This window comes from Tubulanus polymorphus, chromosome 5 (assembly GCF_964204645.1).
Source record: "Tubulanus polymorphus chromosome 5, tnTubPoly1.2, whole genome shotgun sequence".
Taxonomy (NCBI): domain Eukaryota; kingdom Metazoa; phylum Nemertea; class Palaeonemertea; order Tubulaniformes; family Tubulanidae; genus Tubulanus; species Tubulanus polymorphus.
In genome coordinates this window covers 7,791,257-7,808,931 of record NC_134029.1, presented here as the reverse complement: position 1 = coordinate 7,808,931, position 17,675 = coordinate 7,791,257, and the positions used below count along the sequence as shown (strand labels likewise).

The window sequence follows — 17,675 nt, the reverse complement described above, 5'->3', positions numbered from 1 at the left end:
CTGCTTGCTTCAGTCGAATCGAACGTATACGTAGTTCGTCTGGAACACGACTGTATACGGACTGCGATATCAAAATCTTCGTGTTTCAATAGGTTTCCGCCATATCGAAATCAACAATTTCGCCGATTATGCGCTACATCAGAATCGTAGCTGCATTTATTCCATGTTCCCCCTACGTTTCTCAATTTCTGCCGTATGAATATCGTGACGACGTTTTTCCCCGTATGAAAATCATAAGATTATTGTAAATATCTTACAGCTCGGCAAAATGTCCAGTCGTAATTAAATCCCTAGCTTCGTCAACTCGTCGAATTTCATCATTATAAATTCGCGCATTGCTTTCATAATTCGCTGAACGACGTCGAAGCGTTTTTCTGCAGGCGATAGAATCTAAACGAGCCTAATTCGTGCAGAATTCCAGTCATAATGTTATTATACAGATTATGAAAATCACGCGTCGGGAAGCGGCGATTCCAGTAATTCAGCGCTGATAGGATTATATTCTACCAGTGATAAGATAAAGGCGTCTTCTGATGTTGTCAAACTTGTCAGAAGTGGATTTTCATCGTCGATTTTTTCCATACACGCGGCGTCTCGGATGAAACCACCGAATAGACCTTGTTCATTAGACCTACGTCATGCGTATTATTCGCATGCGTCATTTTGGCCATCAAATTGCATTCAACAGTAACTTTTTAATTCAGATAGCTGCTTGACAGCCACAGTTACTGTGACGTCACGTGAATGAGGTCTACGACAGCGCGTGGCCTATCGACTTCCACTAATACTATGAGAAATGAGAATTGGACCATTCCTATGGGCGGCCGTTCCCACCAAAAATCAGCGTTTCGTCTATCTGTTTTTATGACAAGTTCTAAGAAAGAGTTCGTAAGAAAATTGCGGTATTCCTATAACCTCAACAATATGGTTCATTTGAAATTCATGCTGGAAGGACATTAATTTTGCAAGAAAAATAAGGAAACAATGTAAGACTATACTGTATTTCGTTTTCAATGTAACGACTTAATATTGCGAAGCAGAAAAATACGACAAGATATCATCCGTACAGTAACGCCCCCTTGGGTCAAACAGCCGACATTATACGGTTTTAGACTATGACATTTTTATCGAAGTATAGAAAAATAGACGAAACGCAGGACTTTGGCGGGAATGGTCGCCCATACATTTCGGCAAAACTATTTCGACACAGTATTCCTTTGATATCTACATTTTTTATGGAGCCTACCAGTGAACTGGTGCCTTTCGAGCTTTCCTTGGTTGCTTTGTTCGAGGTATTCCTAGATGAGGGGCACGTTTCCTGGGATGTCAAATTTCCGGTACTTTCAAAATGAGTTCCCATCCCCGTCCTCCCGTCTTGATCGATCGTTATTCAGTCCCCGTATTCAGCCGTTTTCACCTTGACAAGTTGTCGCAAACCGATCCATCATTGTTTACGACATATTTCAATCGCTTGAAACCACGGATTCGAATGTTTCAACCGCGGTTTACGCGCAAACAACCGACGCGTGCGTATCTTCAGCCAAATCCGTTTCGCTACACGCGCGATATAGATCGATGGCCGAGATAGAATACACTCGAACAAAATCGAGAGTCACATTTGAATAAAAGCCGATGAAATCTGATATGAATGTTGGTATGGCCTACATATGAGCCGAATTCCACAGTTAATAAAGCAACAAGTCTGTGCTATGAGTCACATTAAATCTTATTTCGAGATGTAGGAAAATTACCCCATCGATTTTACGAATGATTGAATGCCAAATTGAAAAGTAATTTAATTTCACATTAAATCGCACGTTTAATAGTAGGGAAAGAGAGAGAGTAAAAAGACTGACTTGATGAATGTCAACCAACCGCAGAATCTTATCAGGGGGTAATTTTACTAACTGTTTTTGTACTCAGATGTTGATTTATGATGCGGAGTCGCGTGAACGGCGTCGATCGTAATTAATCAGAAAGTCTCTAAAAATCGTTCAGCAACCGTGCAATCTAAATAGAAAAAGAAATCTAACTTAAAAGTTACTTGATGCCAAAAAAGTTAATTGATAACCAAAATCTATCAACTAAAAAAATAGAGTAATTGAATATATATACTGTAATTATAAAATTCACGCGTACTTAAATAACGCGTACTTAGGTAATACTTTTAGGCCATTATTCTTATGGTTTTTACGGCGTCAAAAAATCAACTAGTTTAACTATACTCGATACTTAGGCGCCGAGGTGACACGTGAAAAACAACGAATCTTAGTCTCCTCGTGATAGAAATATCGAAGAACTTGCGATTTAGTAATTCCTATATTTGAGTTGGCTGAATCGTTAAAATCAATGAAGTCTATATACATGTACATAGCGAGTAAGAAAAAAACTATACCTTTTTTTGATTGGTGTTTTTCTCTTGCAGTTGATTATATAGTTTAACAAACAATATGTATTCTTTAACAACCAGCCATTGCGGTGCTATGAACTAAATTGTGAATGACTGTCAATATCGGTCAGATGGCCCGTCCACAATTCAAACCTCAGCAAAAGCATACATTGTCACTCAGTAAGCAGGAACACAAAGTGTAGAACCTCGAAGATTGCCAATCTCATGCAGGAAATGCATCACGACAAGTAGCCGAGTTGTCCTTCCGCTAGAAATCATTGCCAAACGAGAGAAAAATATTGAAAGCATATTGCTTCCTGCCCGAGTAACCGTCGCATGTCGCGGCTGAGATACTTCGACTGTTGACAACGGTTTGTCAAATCATTGACTCGTAAAGAAGAAATTGTTCCGTGTTCTTTGCACACGTTAAAACTGTTCACCTTTGTCTCACGAGAAGTTAATAAGTATTCAAAACAATGACTTGCGCTTTCACGATAATCGTACTATAATTGACGGTGGCGATGAAATGTTTGACACGTAAGCCACTTAAAGTCAAATTTGGCAATACGACTGGGAATATGGCTAGAATGTCCTGATGGTAGCTAGCATTTTTCAATGTTCAATGAAAACCCCAAGAAATAACTAATTTGTATATCAGGAATTTTGCATTACCCCCAGTCTTAATACGAATTCTGTTGGTGAATGAGAAACACTTTGATAGATTTTTGTAAGCCAACTGAGTAACTTATGGCTGGACAACGTCCAGCATAATTTGTTGGTACTACAATCGATTTTGTTTCTATAACTGTCTTCGTTTGATCGTTCGGTTTGTTAAACAATGTGTTGTGTATTGTATTTGCAGGTGTGATCGTGAACAACTATGGAGACGAGATCATCCTTGATCCGAAGGAAATCGCCCGGCATTACATCAAAACTTGGTTCTTTCTTGATCTCATTAGCTCAATACCTCTAGATTATATATTTCTTATGTTCGACGCCGAGACAAATTTCAGCCAACTCATTCACGCGGGTAAGTGCAATAGCGCTGTCGTCTTGGAAAAAAAACAATCGTTATTCATTATTTCATTCCGAATAGATCAAAGCTCTTACATTTTGTAGAAAGAATAGAAGAAAGGTAATATGGGAAAATAGTATCGACTTGAAACTACATGCCCTCTTCTTATTGTGCTGTGGCCAGTTACACAGTCATGACTTAAGCTTTGAAACCAATCCAAGACCATCTTAGTTCTATCGCCATTAAAACAACGTAAAATATGAGTCTTGAAATTTACGACTTATCTCGACTTAAGCGTCGACTGCACAACTGAACCCTGACTCTAATCGAATCGTCCGTAAAATTCCAGACAAAGATTTAACTAGGCACTCACATGTTATTTTTGCTAATTCCTTCACATGCCACTGGCGGCAGCTCGTCGAAAACAACATGACTTTCTCGATAGAAAAAAAGAACCGTTCGTGGATAATTCATCGGCCTCAATTTACAGTGCATCACGCGGTATCCAGTATTGTTGGTAGACAAGAAGACATCACGCGAGGTTCTTTTTGAGAAAAAAAATCCCGCGTTAATTGATTTCGTCTTGTCATAAAACAAATACAGACCGTACTGACGTCGATTCGATAGAGAAAAATCAGAAATTTCGCCGACTCCGCGTAATTATTGACAATCGTTAAAACAGACTGATGACTCTATGACTCTCTATCGGTGGCGAAATTCTTGCTTTTAAGATAACGGTATATATGGATTCTTGAAAATAGTTGAGTCTGCAAAAAATATGGTGCTGTAATTTCTGACAGCTGCGCGAGCGGCGCTTGCCCTTGGATTTTTTCGACTTAAAAATGTCCACTTCTTCGAAAATGAAAAGGGTAATGGACCCAGTCATAGGTTAGCGACATGTCAAAAAGAAATTTGGACGAGTTTCCTTCGACGAATTTCGTGAACAACAATTTGTACATTATTTACGACAGATAAGTAACATTGCTTCCACGCGCACATAAGATGAAATGAGCACTGATAATTGAATTCCCTTCGGACATATGACGATTCACGTACATGTATTTCCGTGAAAGAAGGGCCTAACGTGGAAACGGCTTGAGTTTTAATGTCGCATCAAATGCACCGTAACGATTCTACATCTTATCCAATACGCCGTGAAATCATGATAGAAGAAAATACTGCACCAATCTCAGTACATAGTCGCCATCGCATCGGTGGTATCTTATTTTCTGGAATCCGCGTGGCGAGAGGAAGTATAGTGCACGTTTTAGCCGGCAGCGTTTGGGTAATCGTGCTCCTGCCTCGCCATGTTTCTTAATGCCGTAAGCGAAGGTAAAAGCGTAATTATTTTTCATCAGTTTCATGCAGGCAGCTTATTAGCTCACCAGGTAGAATTGATGGTAAAATTACTGACAAAGATACTGCCATACGACGACTGTTCAGCGCTATATACGAATGTGTCTCGCGGACAAGCGTCACTCTGACCGCTAATGCCAGGAAATAGAACGCGGCAATAGAAAAAGTTATTTTCGCACATTGCTCCGCGTCAACTAAACCACCAGTGATAAATATTGGATAATGCATTCTTGGTCAATTGGCAATGACTTTCTCACTGCTGGTATGCGGTTAATTCTTTTTCTGTCATCATTTTTCTTTCTGCTAGCTGTTCAATTTGATAATGCACCGCTCGCGGTGGGGACTTTTTGGAAAAAGACGTAAGCGGAACAGGTGTGTCAATATTTGCCGACATATCGGCGCGTTCAACGAAGCGGCATTTGTGTCTAATCTTCACTCGGGGCCAATAAGTGAACCACGTGAAATCAGGCAGACCGAACATTAACCGCGATGTGCCGAAAGTGCATATAGTGAAGGTTTAATCGTTAGCAAACCGACAAAATGATCCCCATTCTCAGCCAGCACATGACGTACTTTCTTCAGTTCTACAGAGAACGTTTCCCCAAAAATGGTTACAATACACCAGAGGCCGGTTCTATAGACCAGTTTTAACATGGATGGGGGTTGCCATGAATGCCAGTTTGGTAGATCGATATCTAAGTAATACCTAAGTAATGATACCTTGTTTCTCCTGATCGGCCGGGTCATTTCGTTAATCGCAATTACGTTTTTAATCAGTTCATTAAAGCAGCCGGGTCTATTATGGTAAGTTTGATCGTGATTTTGAAAAAAAGTAATGTGTAACGTAGATAGGCGGTCGTCCGGACGAACTTCTAAACTCAGCAGAAAAGAACAACAAAGGTATCGATTTTTTAGCTTTCAGTGAGTTTAAGTTCAACTCGAATGTAAACCAAAACAGTACTTGGATCATGAAGAGTTTTCGAATTACGTCCTAACTATCTCCTAAGTGTGTTTGCCATCCTCGTGGTGTTACGCAGCTTTCACCCAGCAAAAACCGTCAGAATCAATTTCTATCGATTCCCTATATGTGAACGATTCTACCATGTCGATTCTCCTGCGGAATGGCAATCAAGCTAAAACGTTTTGCAGGGCTGGTTATATACCAGCCTTTTCGATAATTTGCATACATTTCGTCGGTTGCTACTGTCGTAGGATACAGATAAAGAAAACGTCAATGATGCAATCTCGACACGGGTCTCTAGCTGTTTTCTTAAGTATTTTGATCATTTTTAGATAAAAAATCATTCAAAAATGCCTAATAATTCAGTTGAATGGGGGGGGGGGGGGGTATTCCAACGAATCTCTGATATTATGCACAGCTTTTATATTTCCTGTTAGCTATTTATCGTCGAATTGGTTTTATTTCGACTCATGCTGGCAGTGATGAATAGAACGAATGATTTCTGCACAGACTAATGCCAACAGCCATTCTGTCGCCATTTTATTGAGGCTAGATACTGTACGTGTGCGTTGAGCTAACACTGATACGAAACCAGTCAAACCCTCATCAATCACTTCTTATTGATTACCATCGATCTCGTGACGTGCTCCGTGGCCGATAACCAAACCCGAGGAAATGATGTGCTGCCACCTATTGTCAATCATAGCCGCGAATTTCCGGAAAGGCGTCTTCATTATGTTCGAATTATGCTCCGATGCAACATCATTTCAGTGCGTTTAGACTGCGGTTCGAGTATTCCGTGAAAGTATGATGTACAGTTTTGTCGGTGACTTTTCATCGCCAATACATCGGTTCATGATTGTCGCCCCGAATCCCCAATCTCTAATGGGCGTCACATGGCTAATAATTTCAATCAATTTCGCTGTCGAAAACGATGTTAAGCAAAGTAAAGGCCGGCGGCATTTCGGCGTCTTAAGCTCTAGCACACGCGTAACAACGTCGTCGTCATCTTCGTGAGATAGAACGACGTAAACGCAACTCACACACACACACACCCCCGCGGCCATCCACATCTCAAAACGAACATATTGAAAATCGTTACGTAAATAAGAAAATATTGTTAAACGCAAGAATTACTTCGGTTAAGATCTCTCCGACCGAATTGATGGACACAAGAAAAAAAAACGATGTGACCGTATTTTATGACTGGTTTCATTAGATTATTGACAAGCATATACTAGTTAGAAAATTGCGCATAGTTTCGATTGTTTGTGATGGAACTCCGGGGACCACTCCCATTAGCCTATTTGTTTATTCGGTGAAATGTAATTCCGAGTAGCAGCAAGCATCTGAACTGAATATTGATGGATTAGACCACGGCAAGATTCGATATTTTTCTTCCTTTCCGATCGGCTAGAATAACGATAACCGTTATAAGCGTGTTTATGTACACGCGTCAGGTTGTGTCTCGCGGGAAGAATTAAAATCTAAACGATGAATTCAAAACTGTAACCGCGCACTGAGACTCATCTGTGCATTGAATAACTACGTTCCCGACGCAAAAATACTTGTCAAAAAGCGGTTTACTCTTTTTGGGAGGATACCCGATAAGATGCCATGGACTCGATATTATCTCGACAGTAATCATCACTTCAGCATCTGCTATCAGAGCCTTTGTGGGCGACTGGGACGTATTCGCGTTAGTATAAGCCTAAATTTCATCTACGTGAGTTCGTATGTTCGCTGAACAATTTTTAGATGAAATGAAATCGTGATTTCATGCGTCAGCGATGTCGCGAAATTTACGCAAGGGATAGATTATAATTCAAAGTTGGGTATGCAGCAATCGAGAGACTGTTCGAAAGACACGGCGGCAAAAATCTTCGGCGCTGCGGCGTTCCTATAATCTAGCGGTGCAGCGAAGCGCGTTTTTCAAACATGTGATTGATGATCGGCAGACGAACCGCGGAAAGTAATTATCAGATCGGTATAAATTGGTCGCGCTAGAAGAGAACAATAATGGGAGGGGGTAGCTCTAGTCTCAAGCATGATTGTATATGATACACGTACATACCGTAATGATACTGTATACGAGGTTATTTCTCGGGCGCAACAGGCGTTCCATTATGCCCCGTAGTAAAAGCAAGCCCCCGTCTATTCGAGCCAATCTAACGAGAAATAGATTTCCCATCGAAGGATAAGTAAATGAAAGAAAGCTTAAAAGATGGAATTTTCATGTTTGAAAATATTTAGTTCGAAAAAACTGCGTTCATCCGATGACTGAATAGTGGCAGTCTAGTTTTAGGTTTAAGGTTAACTTAATAGGCCTATACGAGAATCCCCACGTTTCGACTTTATACGAATAGTTATCTTCAGGAACACTGGGTTAAAATATGGGAGTGTTCCTGAAGATGACTAATAGTATATAGTCGAAACGTTCAATAAACTACACAAGCTCAAGAAAAACATATTCGGACCTTTTCGTTTTTATTGTGGGATTCTCGTAATATCATCGTCACAACACGGATATAGTGTCTCTTCAATGGTGATTAACTTCATATACTTTTGTCATGTCGAGCTTTCGCACTTTTTTCATCATGATTCATATTTTCTATGTTACAGGTAGAGCCCTGCGAATCCTCAGGTTAGCAAAGCTGCTCAGTTTACTACGACTTTTACGTTTGTCAAGGCTGGTGAGATACGTTAGCCAGTGGGAAGAGGTACGTTCCATTCGCTCCCCACACGAACACGACGCGGCTACGATTCTCGTTAAAACCCTGTAGCGTGTAGCGTGCCTAGCGGTCGGATCGGGCGATGAGCGTTTTGATCTACAAAACCCTCAGCTATGTTCGGTCTTGATTTTTTCAAAAATGATATACAATAACTACTTTCGATGCATCGTGTGATTGTGTGTACTATTTATGTTTATGTCGTAAAGTCTTGTGGTGGTTGAAAACAGTCGAAGACGAAAACAAAATCGTGGTGGTAAAAGATGTATAGAAACCTAATGGTGACGAGTGCTAAATGCCAATAATCCTGTATGAGACCGACCAGGCCTTGAAATTATGATCATCCGTTTAGGGGTACACGCGTTCTCATTTGGCCTTTTTTAAAGTATACATGTTACGTGAACAATTTATCAAACCTTTTGTCCAAAGTCATATAGATAGATGTAGATAGGTCGAATAGTTTTCACATTAGGATAATCATCATATGGAAATTATTGTTAGTAATTCTGTAACGATGTTGTTGATTTTGTTTTGTCCCTGTACCCCGAATAAGTTGAGAACAGATAAATGAATTTATCATTTGTGATAATATGCACATTTGGACCCACTACCGTAGCTATGTGGGTGTCGATTTAGGCCTTAGAGTAGAATACTAGTTCAATGTCTACTCCAAGTCATTTTAACCGACAACCACGTGGAACTGGTTTCTGCGTAGTCTATCTAATCTGACTTGAGAGTCTTAATTCATTTATGATTTAGTCAAGTGTAACCTAAGATTACGAATCTGGTTACAATTGACACTCGTCCTGGTGCCCTAACTCCGGATACCTTCGTGTTTGACTGATATTTGTATATTTCCTTTGTTTCAATGCACTGCGGAAACGCCCATATTTTGGACACTTTTCTCTTTACTATCCTTATTTTGCCGAAATGCACGCAATCTGCACCGATTGGTAGGGAATGCCGCAGATCCGTGGCTCGTACTGCATTCAAAGTACCCGGATACACGGCGAACGGTCGTCTCCGCGTATTTTGTATAAAAAAAAATCTAAACATTGGTTCGAGTTTATGAGGAGTAAACATAACGATAGTAATGCCAGAGCAAGGCAAAGCGTTAGGGGGTCACTCTGTAAGGGTATTTAGCGAGCACAATTTTTTCTCCAAATAAGGCACGAATATACACCACGTATTTCTCTATCTTTCTTTAGACGCAACGACACGTAATGCGCCAAGACTTCGACTGATGATCGGACGAAATATATCCAAACCGTTATAATCGCCATGATGAACTTGTTTTATTCTATTATAATTATTCATTCTTTCTTCACAGCTAACTCTCGGATATGGGGAAACAAAAGCGGTATGCCTTTCACATTCGCCTGTATATTTTAAATGCTAGAACTAGCTCTTCATTTTCCATTATTTTATTAATTTCCATTTATATATATATCAATTAACATACTACGGATGATACGTATATTAACAAAAAATAAAACACTTATACATGATACCAATACTAACATCCATCTGATGATGGGGCCAGTTTGCACAAAGGAAATAAGACAACCTTCTTATCGAACCTTCTTATTCTGGTGATTTGAGCTACTGCCCAAGTCGTGTTTACATTGCTATCTATACCCACATAGAAGTGACCCCCTTGCTAATCCTTTAGCTTTTTTCGACTGCTCAGTGCTCCGAGTTGTCTGACCTCATTTGGCCAACTCCGGAGCAATGCAGTTGATCAGTTTCGCTTAGAATTCCGTTTGTTTCGATTGATAAAGATGAGTACAACAACTGTATCAGAATATTATTATCGTGCCTATAATCGCCAACAGTGTAATTTTATGCTGAGCAATTTTCATTTCTGGCTGTCTGCATTTTGCGCACATCGATTGAACCGCGACGTCAATTTTTAATTAGAATTTACGCCGTTTGCCGTTAACGCTTTCGCTCGAACGGACGGCGACGCATAGAAATCTTCGACGAGCGGATCGAATAGATATCTAGAGAGACAAGTCTTCAGCGTTACACAACAAACACGTCAAAACAAGGTGGCAATATCAGATCCTCAGATTTAGATTGATAAGCCTAACTCTCTTCGCAAGACGTTCGGTCCTACAGCAAGACATATATAAGAACTAATCAGTTAACACCAAGCCGCCATCTTTCCATACACATTGTCACCTCCATTCGCAGATTTCGAAATCCTAATAACGTATTTCGCCTGCTAACATTTGAGCTAGAGCTAGCATTTCCAAACACGAATATACGAAACCCACATCAACAACGTTCCCATTAGCGTTATAAATATGATGGCAAAAGTTAGTTTCCCGTATTAGAGAACGCTTTTTAGACTATAAATGGTAGATAGTTTAGACACTTTGTTACTTGCTATGATTAATTAAGCCAGAATAATTAAAAGAAAAACATGGCTGTTAATCGTATTATACTAACGAGCACTGCTGTTTTAGGGGACGTATTGCAGAATCACCGTATATTCTCACCGTTTAATCATTTTCGATATTCGATCGAAAAAACTTCACAGCGAGTCTTCTTCAACGATTCTTCTTAAGTTTCAATTCTTAACCGACGATTATGTATTGCTTTATTTCAAAATCGAGATTTGATTTATATTCATACACACGAAAAGCTAATATCACGAATTTAGGTTCAGCCATTTTTATTCCGAATTAGGATGATTAGGATGATAACGGAAGCGTCCCGGGGGCATGAGATGAAGAATATTTTCGGAATCGTAATTCTGAGCTCGGAATGAAATTGTCAAACGTTTTGATTTAATCGAAATCATTTTTCTCTGAGATATCACGTCGGAATTGATTCAAATTTGTTTTTAATCAGTGGAAATTCACACTACCCGGGGAAATTTCCATTAAATAAAACGTTTTGCAAATTTACTCGGTCATATCTCGGAATAAGATGTGTACACTTATTTCAGAATGTCGTCGAGTTTAATTTGAGAAAACATGTCGGAATAATATGCTGTAATGTAGAATTAAGTATTTAATGTGCCAATATCTTATTCCGAGATATTATGCCAAAGTAAATTCAGAAAACGAGATTATTCAGAAAACGAGACGTTATTTCGAGATATTACGTTTGGATTAAATCGAAAAATCTTTATCCAATGCCCCAGGACGCTTCCGTAGGATCGGGAAAAAAACTAATATCACAATTCGTAGATGGCGATGGTAAAAACAACGAGTGATTTTTTTCTTGTAATTAAACGTTTTCGTACTTATTTCAGAAATTTTCCTCTTCTTTGTGTGCGTGTGTATTGTGAAGGGTATTCGTCTTGGCATGATATTTATCTCTGATGTTTTCATGTTTCATAATTATAGAATATCTTTGTTTTGTGCATGTTTTTTGTTCATCTAGCTCCCCTCGTTGATAAGTACTGTGTTCGCTGCCTCGCCAGTTTTTTTCTATATTTTCCTAGCGCTCTGTTGTGTGGTTCCGTCCCTTTCATTGTTTTATCATAATTTTACGGTGTTTAGTTAGCTCGTGTCGAGAAAAATGAGTTGGTGAAGATATGAATTGCTAATAATGCGAAATATGGCTATACATTTTTCTTTTTCGTGGTGTATCAAGGGTTTCGTTATTTGGAGTTTTAACACCATATTAATAAGATCATGTCGCTCGCCGATTACGCTATTCATGGTTGAAAAATCTTTTGAATTTCAGTTCCTCAATTTTGCTGGTATGTTCATCCGGATCTTCAATCTGATATGTCTGATGATACTACTCGGCCATTGGAATGGATGCTTGCAATTTCTAGTTCCAATGCTTCAGGATTTCCCATCCAGTTCATGGATTGCGATTAACGAATTACAGGTATGAAAAACATTCCATGTCACTTTGAGGGCATCTAATTCCATAGCGCAAAACTCTTGCCATCCTGGGTGAACTTCGTTATCGGAGTTAGTCGATTATAATCGAACTAAATGAAACTGAATGTCAATTAGTCGAAACTAGGATCTCGAAATGGTCGACCACGCTGGTTAAGCACAGTCGCTGTAGTTCGGACCAAATTCCAAGATGACCGACACTGTGAAATACGTAACGACCAAACTATAGTGCGTTCGATGATTAGCTCCGACCACTATAGTCGACTAACTGCAAAAACCGAAGTTGGCCCTGTGAGGTGGAGGCGTGCTCTGCTTTTGATTTACCATTCCATAGAACCGAGATGCTCGTTAATGCTTTTTGGAATTCTTTTTCAGAAAGCATACTGGTGGGATCAGTACACGTGGGCGCTTTTCAAAGCGTTGTCTCACATGTTATGCATCGGTTATGGTCGCTTTCCGCCTCAGAATCTGACTGACGTTTGGCTAACGATGGTCAGCATGCTCACAGGAGCCACGTGCTATGCACTGTTTGTTGGTCACGCAACAACTCTCATCCAGTCCTTTGACACATCCAAACGACTCTATCGAGAAAAGGTTAGTAACATTTCTTTGATTGTTTCATTTTGTGCTCGAACTATAAACAGTATCTCAACAAGGAAAACCGAATCTGTTCTGTCAGATGTTTTACAAAATCTGCCCTTTTGCGTAAGTATAAACCTGCATCTTGTAATATCCTAAGAAAATGCGAGGTGCTTTTTTACAAAGCCCTGAATAATTAATTGAAATGCATCGTTATTTGCGATTAACCTTTTCAGTGGGAAATTTGTATTCCAACTATCATGGCTTCTTCTAAATTGTTAGACTTTTTAGCGTTCACCTGTAACCTTTAGTGTTATCAATTGAAGACCCCGTTCTGACAACTAAATCTAACAGCAAACGATCTTATCTTGCACTTGAAATGTTGAAACGAAAGAATGAAAATAAGAGAAGGGCATAATGTGATCCTTATTGATAATGACTAGGGAGAATATACGATTATCATTGATAAGGACAAAGGAGGGCATCTTATTGACAATGATAACTTGAGAAACTTGTTCAGTGTCTCAAATATATTATATTCCTGTGTTGAACGCTGAGGCGTATACATTTCACATTTACTATAAACGAAATGAATCTATATACTTTTGTTGCAATTCGATATGCAGGGTGGAGCTTTTGAAGTAAGTTCTGACATTTACTTTCAAGTGTAAAGCTGTTAGGATAGTTCTCTATATCGGGGACGATCAAGACGATTTAGACAATTAGAAACGAAAGAATGTTTTTCATTTAGTTGCACAGTCATCCTTGTGGAAAACTAAAACGAAGAAGTTTGCCACCTATACTTATCTAAATGACAGTCTACTCTACTTTTAGGAATCAGCTCATTAGAAGTGTCAAATGTCATGCATGGGACTGAAATAGATTACGATCGTGTAATTTGTTAGATCCATATTATGTAGACAAACATGGATATATTTGCCGAAATATATTATAGCTGGATCCGTTCACCAAAGAAGTGATCCGATCCACTATTCATTCGTCACTCTGTTAGATACGGAATCACTGAAGCACTATCCGTTTATCACTGAAATCAACAATTATAATCATCAAATTCTTGATCATTACAAGACTGTAGTAGCGGTAACATATTTGATGATAGTATAGATTACCTTATCTAGATGGGAAATTAGGAAATATGTAGCGATTACTGAAGCGCGAGGAAAAAATCGTGGCTGAATCTTTTATGCGCGCTAATTGTAGAGCGGTGAACGGAAATTGATTCAGAATTTACATCATGCCAGTGAATTTAGAGTGATGGAGCTGCGAGATTCCTATTTTGGAAATAGAAATATAATCAGGCATATGCGCTTGATATCAAATTACATGACTCGTATTCCACATAGCTGTCTTGAGTTTTTAAAATGCAACGCAAACGACTGTAACGTAAAATGACGCGAGCTGATATCACGAATCGTGTAGATGATATTCTTGGGAATACTGCGAATGTATCACCATCCTTTATGATACAATTAATCCATTTGTCGGATTTTTTTTTTCATTTCAGTTCAAACAAGTAGAAGAATACATGGGTTATAGGAAATTCCCTCGTGAATTGAGACAGCGAATAACGGATTACTATGAACACCGATATCAGGGAAAGATGTTTGATGAGGAGGCCATCATGTCGGAATTATCGGAATGTTTAAGAGAGGTGCGTATTTTACTCGATGTGTACATCGAACTGGAGATCTACTTTTCTTCTTTTTCAAAACAGATTATGACAATACTTAGATAATTCATAGGTGGGTACGTGTATTTATAATAATAATGATAGTAATAATAACAATAATATTCATAATTATTATTATCTTTATTTTTATACCGCCTTTCACATGTGTTTCAAAGCGGTTTACAATAATAATATTTGAAGTAATTCAAAACACTGAATATAAAAGGATTAAAACATAAGTTTGAATAACATTTAACATTTATTTGAGTAAATATCTATTTGTTTTATTGGTCAGTTAGTCAAGCTTAGCATTTGTAAACCAATCGGCTACTTGAGTGGATCTAAGTTTTCGGTTCAAAATAAGGTTTAGATTTAATCATACATTTTTTACATTCTATTTTACAGCAAATTATCAACTACAACTGCCGGGCGCTCGTGGCCGCCGTTCCGTTTTTCACCCACGCCGATCCGCTTTTTGTGTCCGACGTCATCTCTAAGTTAAAGTACGAGGTCTTCCAACCCGGAGACATTATCATCAAAGAGGGTACCTTAGGAACGAAGATGTATTTCATACAGGAAGGCATTGTCGATATAATCACTAAGGACGGGGAGGTGGCGACCAGTCTATCAGACGGTTCATACTTCGGAGGTATTTCAAAAAAAGTTCCTCGCCATACATTTCGTGTTCTCACAATTGGAATTTTAAGTCTGAATTTCTTTTCAATTTTACAGAAATATGTTTGCTCACGAATGCGAAACGAGTTGCTAGCGTACGGGCGGAGACGTACTGTAATCTGTTCTCGCTGTCCGTCGAACACTTTAACGCCGTACTTGATAACTACCCTGTGATGAGGCGGACCATGGAAACCGTGGCCGCAGAACGACTGAACAAAATCGGTAAAAACCCGAGCATGGTAAGCAGTCGGGCCGATCTCGAAGAAGACTGTCACACAGTCAACGAAATCATCTATCAATCGACGCCGATGGCGAGCGGAAGTGACGAGTCACTTGCCGAGAGTACCACATCCGGTACGAAGAAAGAAAAGGAAAATAAGGATCAGGAAAAGGATCACTTGCTGGAATTGGATAAAGACATGAAAAAGTCTCGATCTAGTTTATCGCTGAGTAGCATTCGCGGTCTAACTATCGTAGGCAGTAAGAAAGATAAGAAAAAGGATAAGGATGACAAGGAGAAGGAAAAAGAAGCGGATAAGGATGCAGATAAACATTCTTCTGATCGAGAGTCAATAGTGTAATAATATATAAGCTAATACGTATATATTTAGTTACTAAAATGCCATTCTATGTTAGCGCCATCCAGACCAAAATAATCAAATGATCCTGTATATGTATATACACATTATACACAGACAATTAAACATTGTTGATGAGATCGATCATGTTCCATCGTGCGATTGAATATATGACAATATCGGGGTTTGATCACACCCTCGTTTGTTATCGGGTATTTTTACCGCACCGGCAATTACTTGTCGACAGTGATTCCCAACCTCATTATGTATGATAGACTAGATCTGAAAAAACAAGAACAATGTTGCAACCTTCACTATAAAAAAACAACCAGTTCGGCGCGTTCGATAGCCTATCAACAGTCAGTTCGGCGCGTCGATAGCCAATCAACAGCCAGTTCGGCGCGTCGATATCCAATCGACAGCCAGTTCGGCGCGTTCGATAGCCAATCGACCGATATGGTTCACTGATTATATGCAACGTATTCGGTTTCGTTGGGAAGAAAATCGAGCCGGTTTATTGAGTGGTGTGCAGCACGTACAATCATCTGTAATATTGCTTTGAAAAATAATCTGGGTATAGTCCGAACCATATTTTCCACAGCTACATGCTATGAAATTTACACGGTTTTGAAGGTCAATAGAGGTCGTGCAGCGGCCATCTTTAATCTTCATCATTGATGGGCGAACACAGAAATGATTGTCATCAGTCACAGATTTCTTTTTACGTGCCCATTATCATATTGCTTGTATCGTGTACTTATTGTTTGTTGGATCAGCAGTTCTGACGGTCAAACTGGCCAACTCTACACAGCTCTCTGGATTAAAAACTAGATTTGAAATCTAATAAATCCAGAAATGCTGTGTGCGAAGTTTTTGTGATTTCTATTTGCACAAATGACACTGTCAAGAAACGTGCACGACCTTTATGTCGACTTTGATCTGTGATCGCGCTAGAGGACCCAGTTCCACAGTTAGAGTTTCATTTTCAATGAGTTATCTCTGGGTCAAATTTTCATCTGAACTATGGAACCGAGCCCTGGATTAGATGAAATCCTTTCCGAATTCGCAGGTCAGGGATGCAAGGACTGGTTTCATTGAAATTATCTTAAAATTCAGCAAATTGGCTATATGGGCTATCTGTACGGTCTATGGTGCATGAAATATCTTCATGATACATAAGGCAGTCATCGAGCATTATATGGAAACGCTTTGATACGAAACCAAATAACTTTCACATTGACAATAAATTGGCGCAGTGCAATCTGAAGTCCCTGACCTGTGTAGATATGATTCAATGTATATTCAATTGTCAACCTACCTTTATAATTACCTACATTTATATTCAAATTACCGATATACGATTATTGAATATTGAATACGTTTAGTAATCAATAGATTTAATGAAGCTGTGGAAAAAAACTAACTAAATTGGCTTATGTTTACGCGCATGTATGAAGAATATCAGTCTATAAGTATTACCCATACCCATTATATTATGATAACTAATAGCTATAGATATGTAATAGACCGATGCGGTAAGTTGTTGTTGTTTTATATAAGACGCCAAGTAAAATGTGATAATAATACCAGAAACCGTACGTATTTATGATAATATTCATTCCCTGTAGATAAGTGATAATTTTTGTAGATTTTTATATCATAATAGCGTCAGCGAAAGAGAAATATGGTGTCGGTTTTTTGTAGCAAGTTCAGCAGTAAGCCTAAGATCGGGGCCCTATTTTAACTCTGATTTAACGCTTTCTAAAGATCACAAATGCGTTCGCCATCGGCTTAGAAATTTCTTCCCCCAGAACGTCAATTTTAGAACTTAAGTCGG

General features: G+C 39.0%; 1 protein-coding gene across 1 annotated transcript in view; it reads left to right on the top strand.

Annotated features, from left to right (window-relative positions):
* Positions 1-15,841, top strand: part of LOC141905561 (potassium/sodium hyperpolarization-activated cyclic nucleotide-gated channel 3-like) — a 54,481-nt gene extending 38,640 nt beyond the window's left edge. The window contains exons 3-12 of the mRNA XM_074794469.1: positions 3,252-3,419; positions 4,655-4,689; positions 6,664-6,667; positions 8,344-8,441; positions 9,781-9,810; positions 12,153-12,302; positions 12,692-12,910; positions 14,421-14,567; positions 14,991-15,234; positions 15,318-15,841. Of these exons, the coding sequence (XP_074650570.1) occupies positions 3,252-3,419; positions 4,655-4,689; positions 6,664-6,667; positions 8,344-8,441; positions 9,781-9,810; positions 12,153-12,302; positions 12,692-12,910; positions 14,421-14,567; positions 14,991-15,234; positions 15,318-15,841 (1,619 nt within the window). The remainder of the gene's footprint in view (positions 1-3,251; positions 3,420-4,654; positions 4,690-6,663; positions 6,668-8,343; positions 8,442-9,780; positions 9,811-12,152; positions 12,303-12,691; positions 12,911-14,420; positions 14,568-14,990; positions 15,235-15,317) is intronic.
* The last annotated feature ends 1,834 nt before the right edge of the window (positions 15,842-17,675 follow it).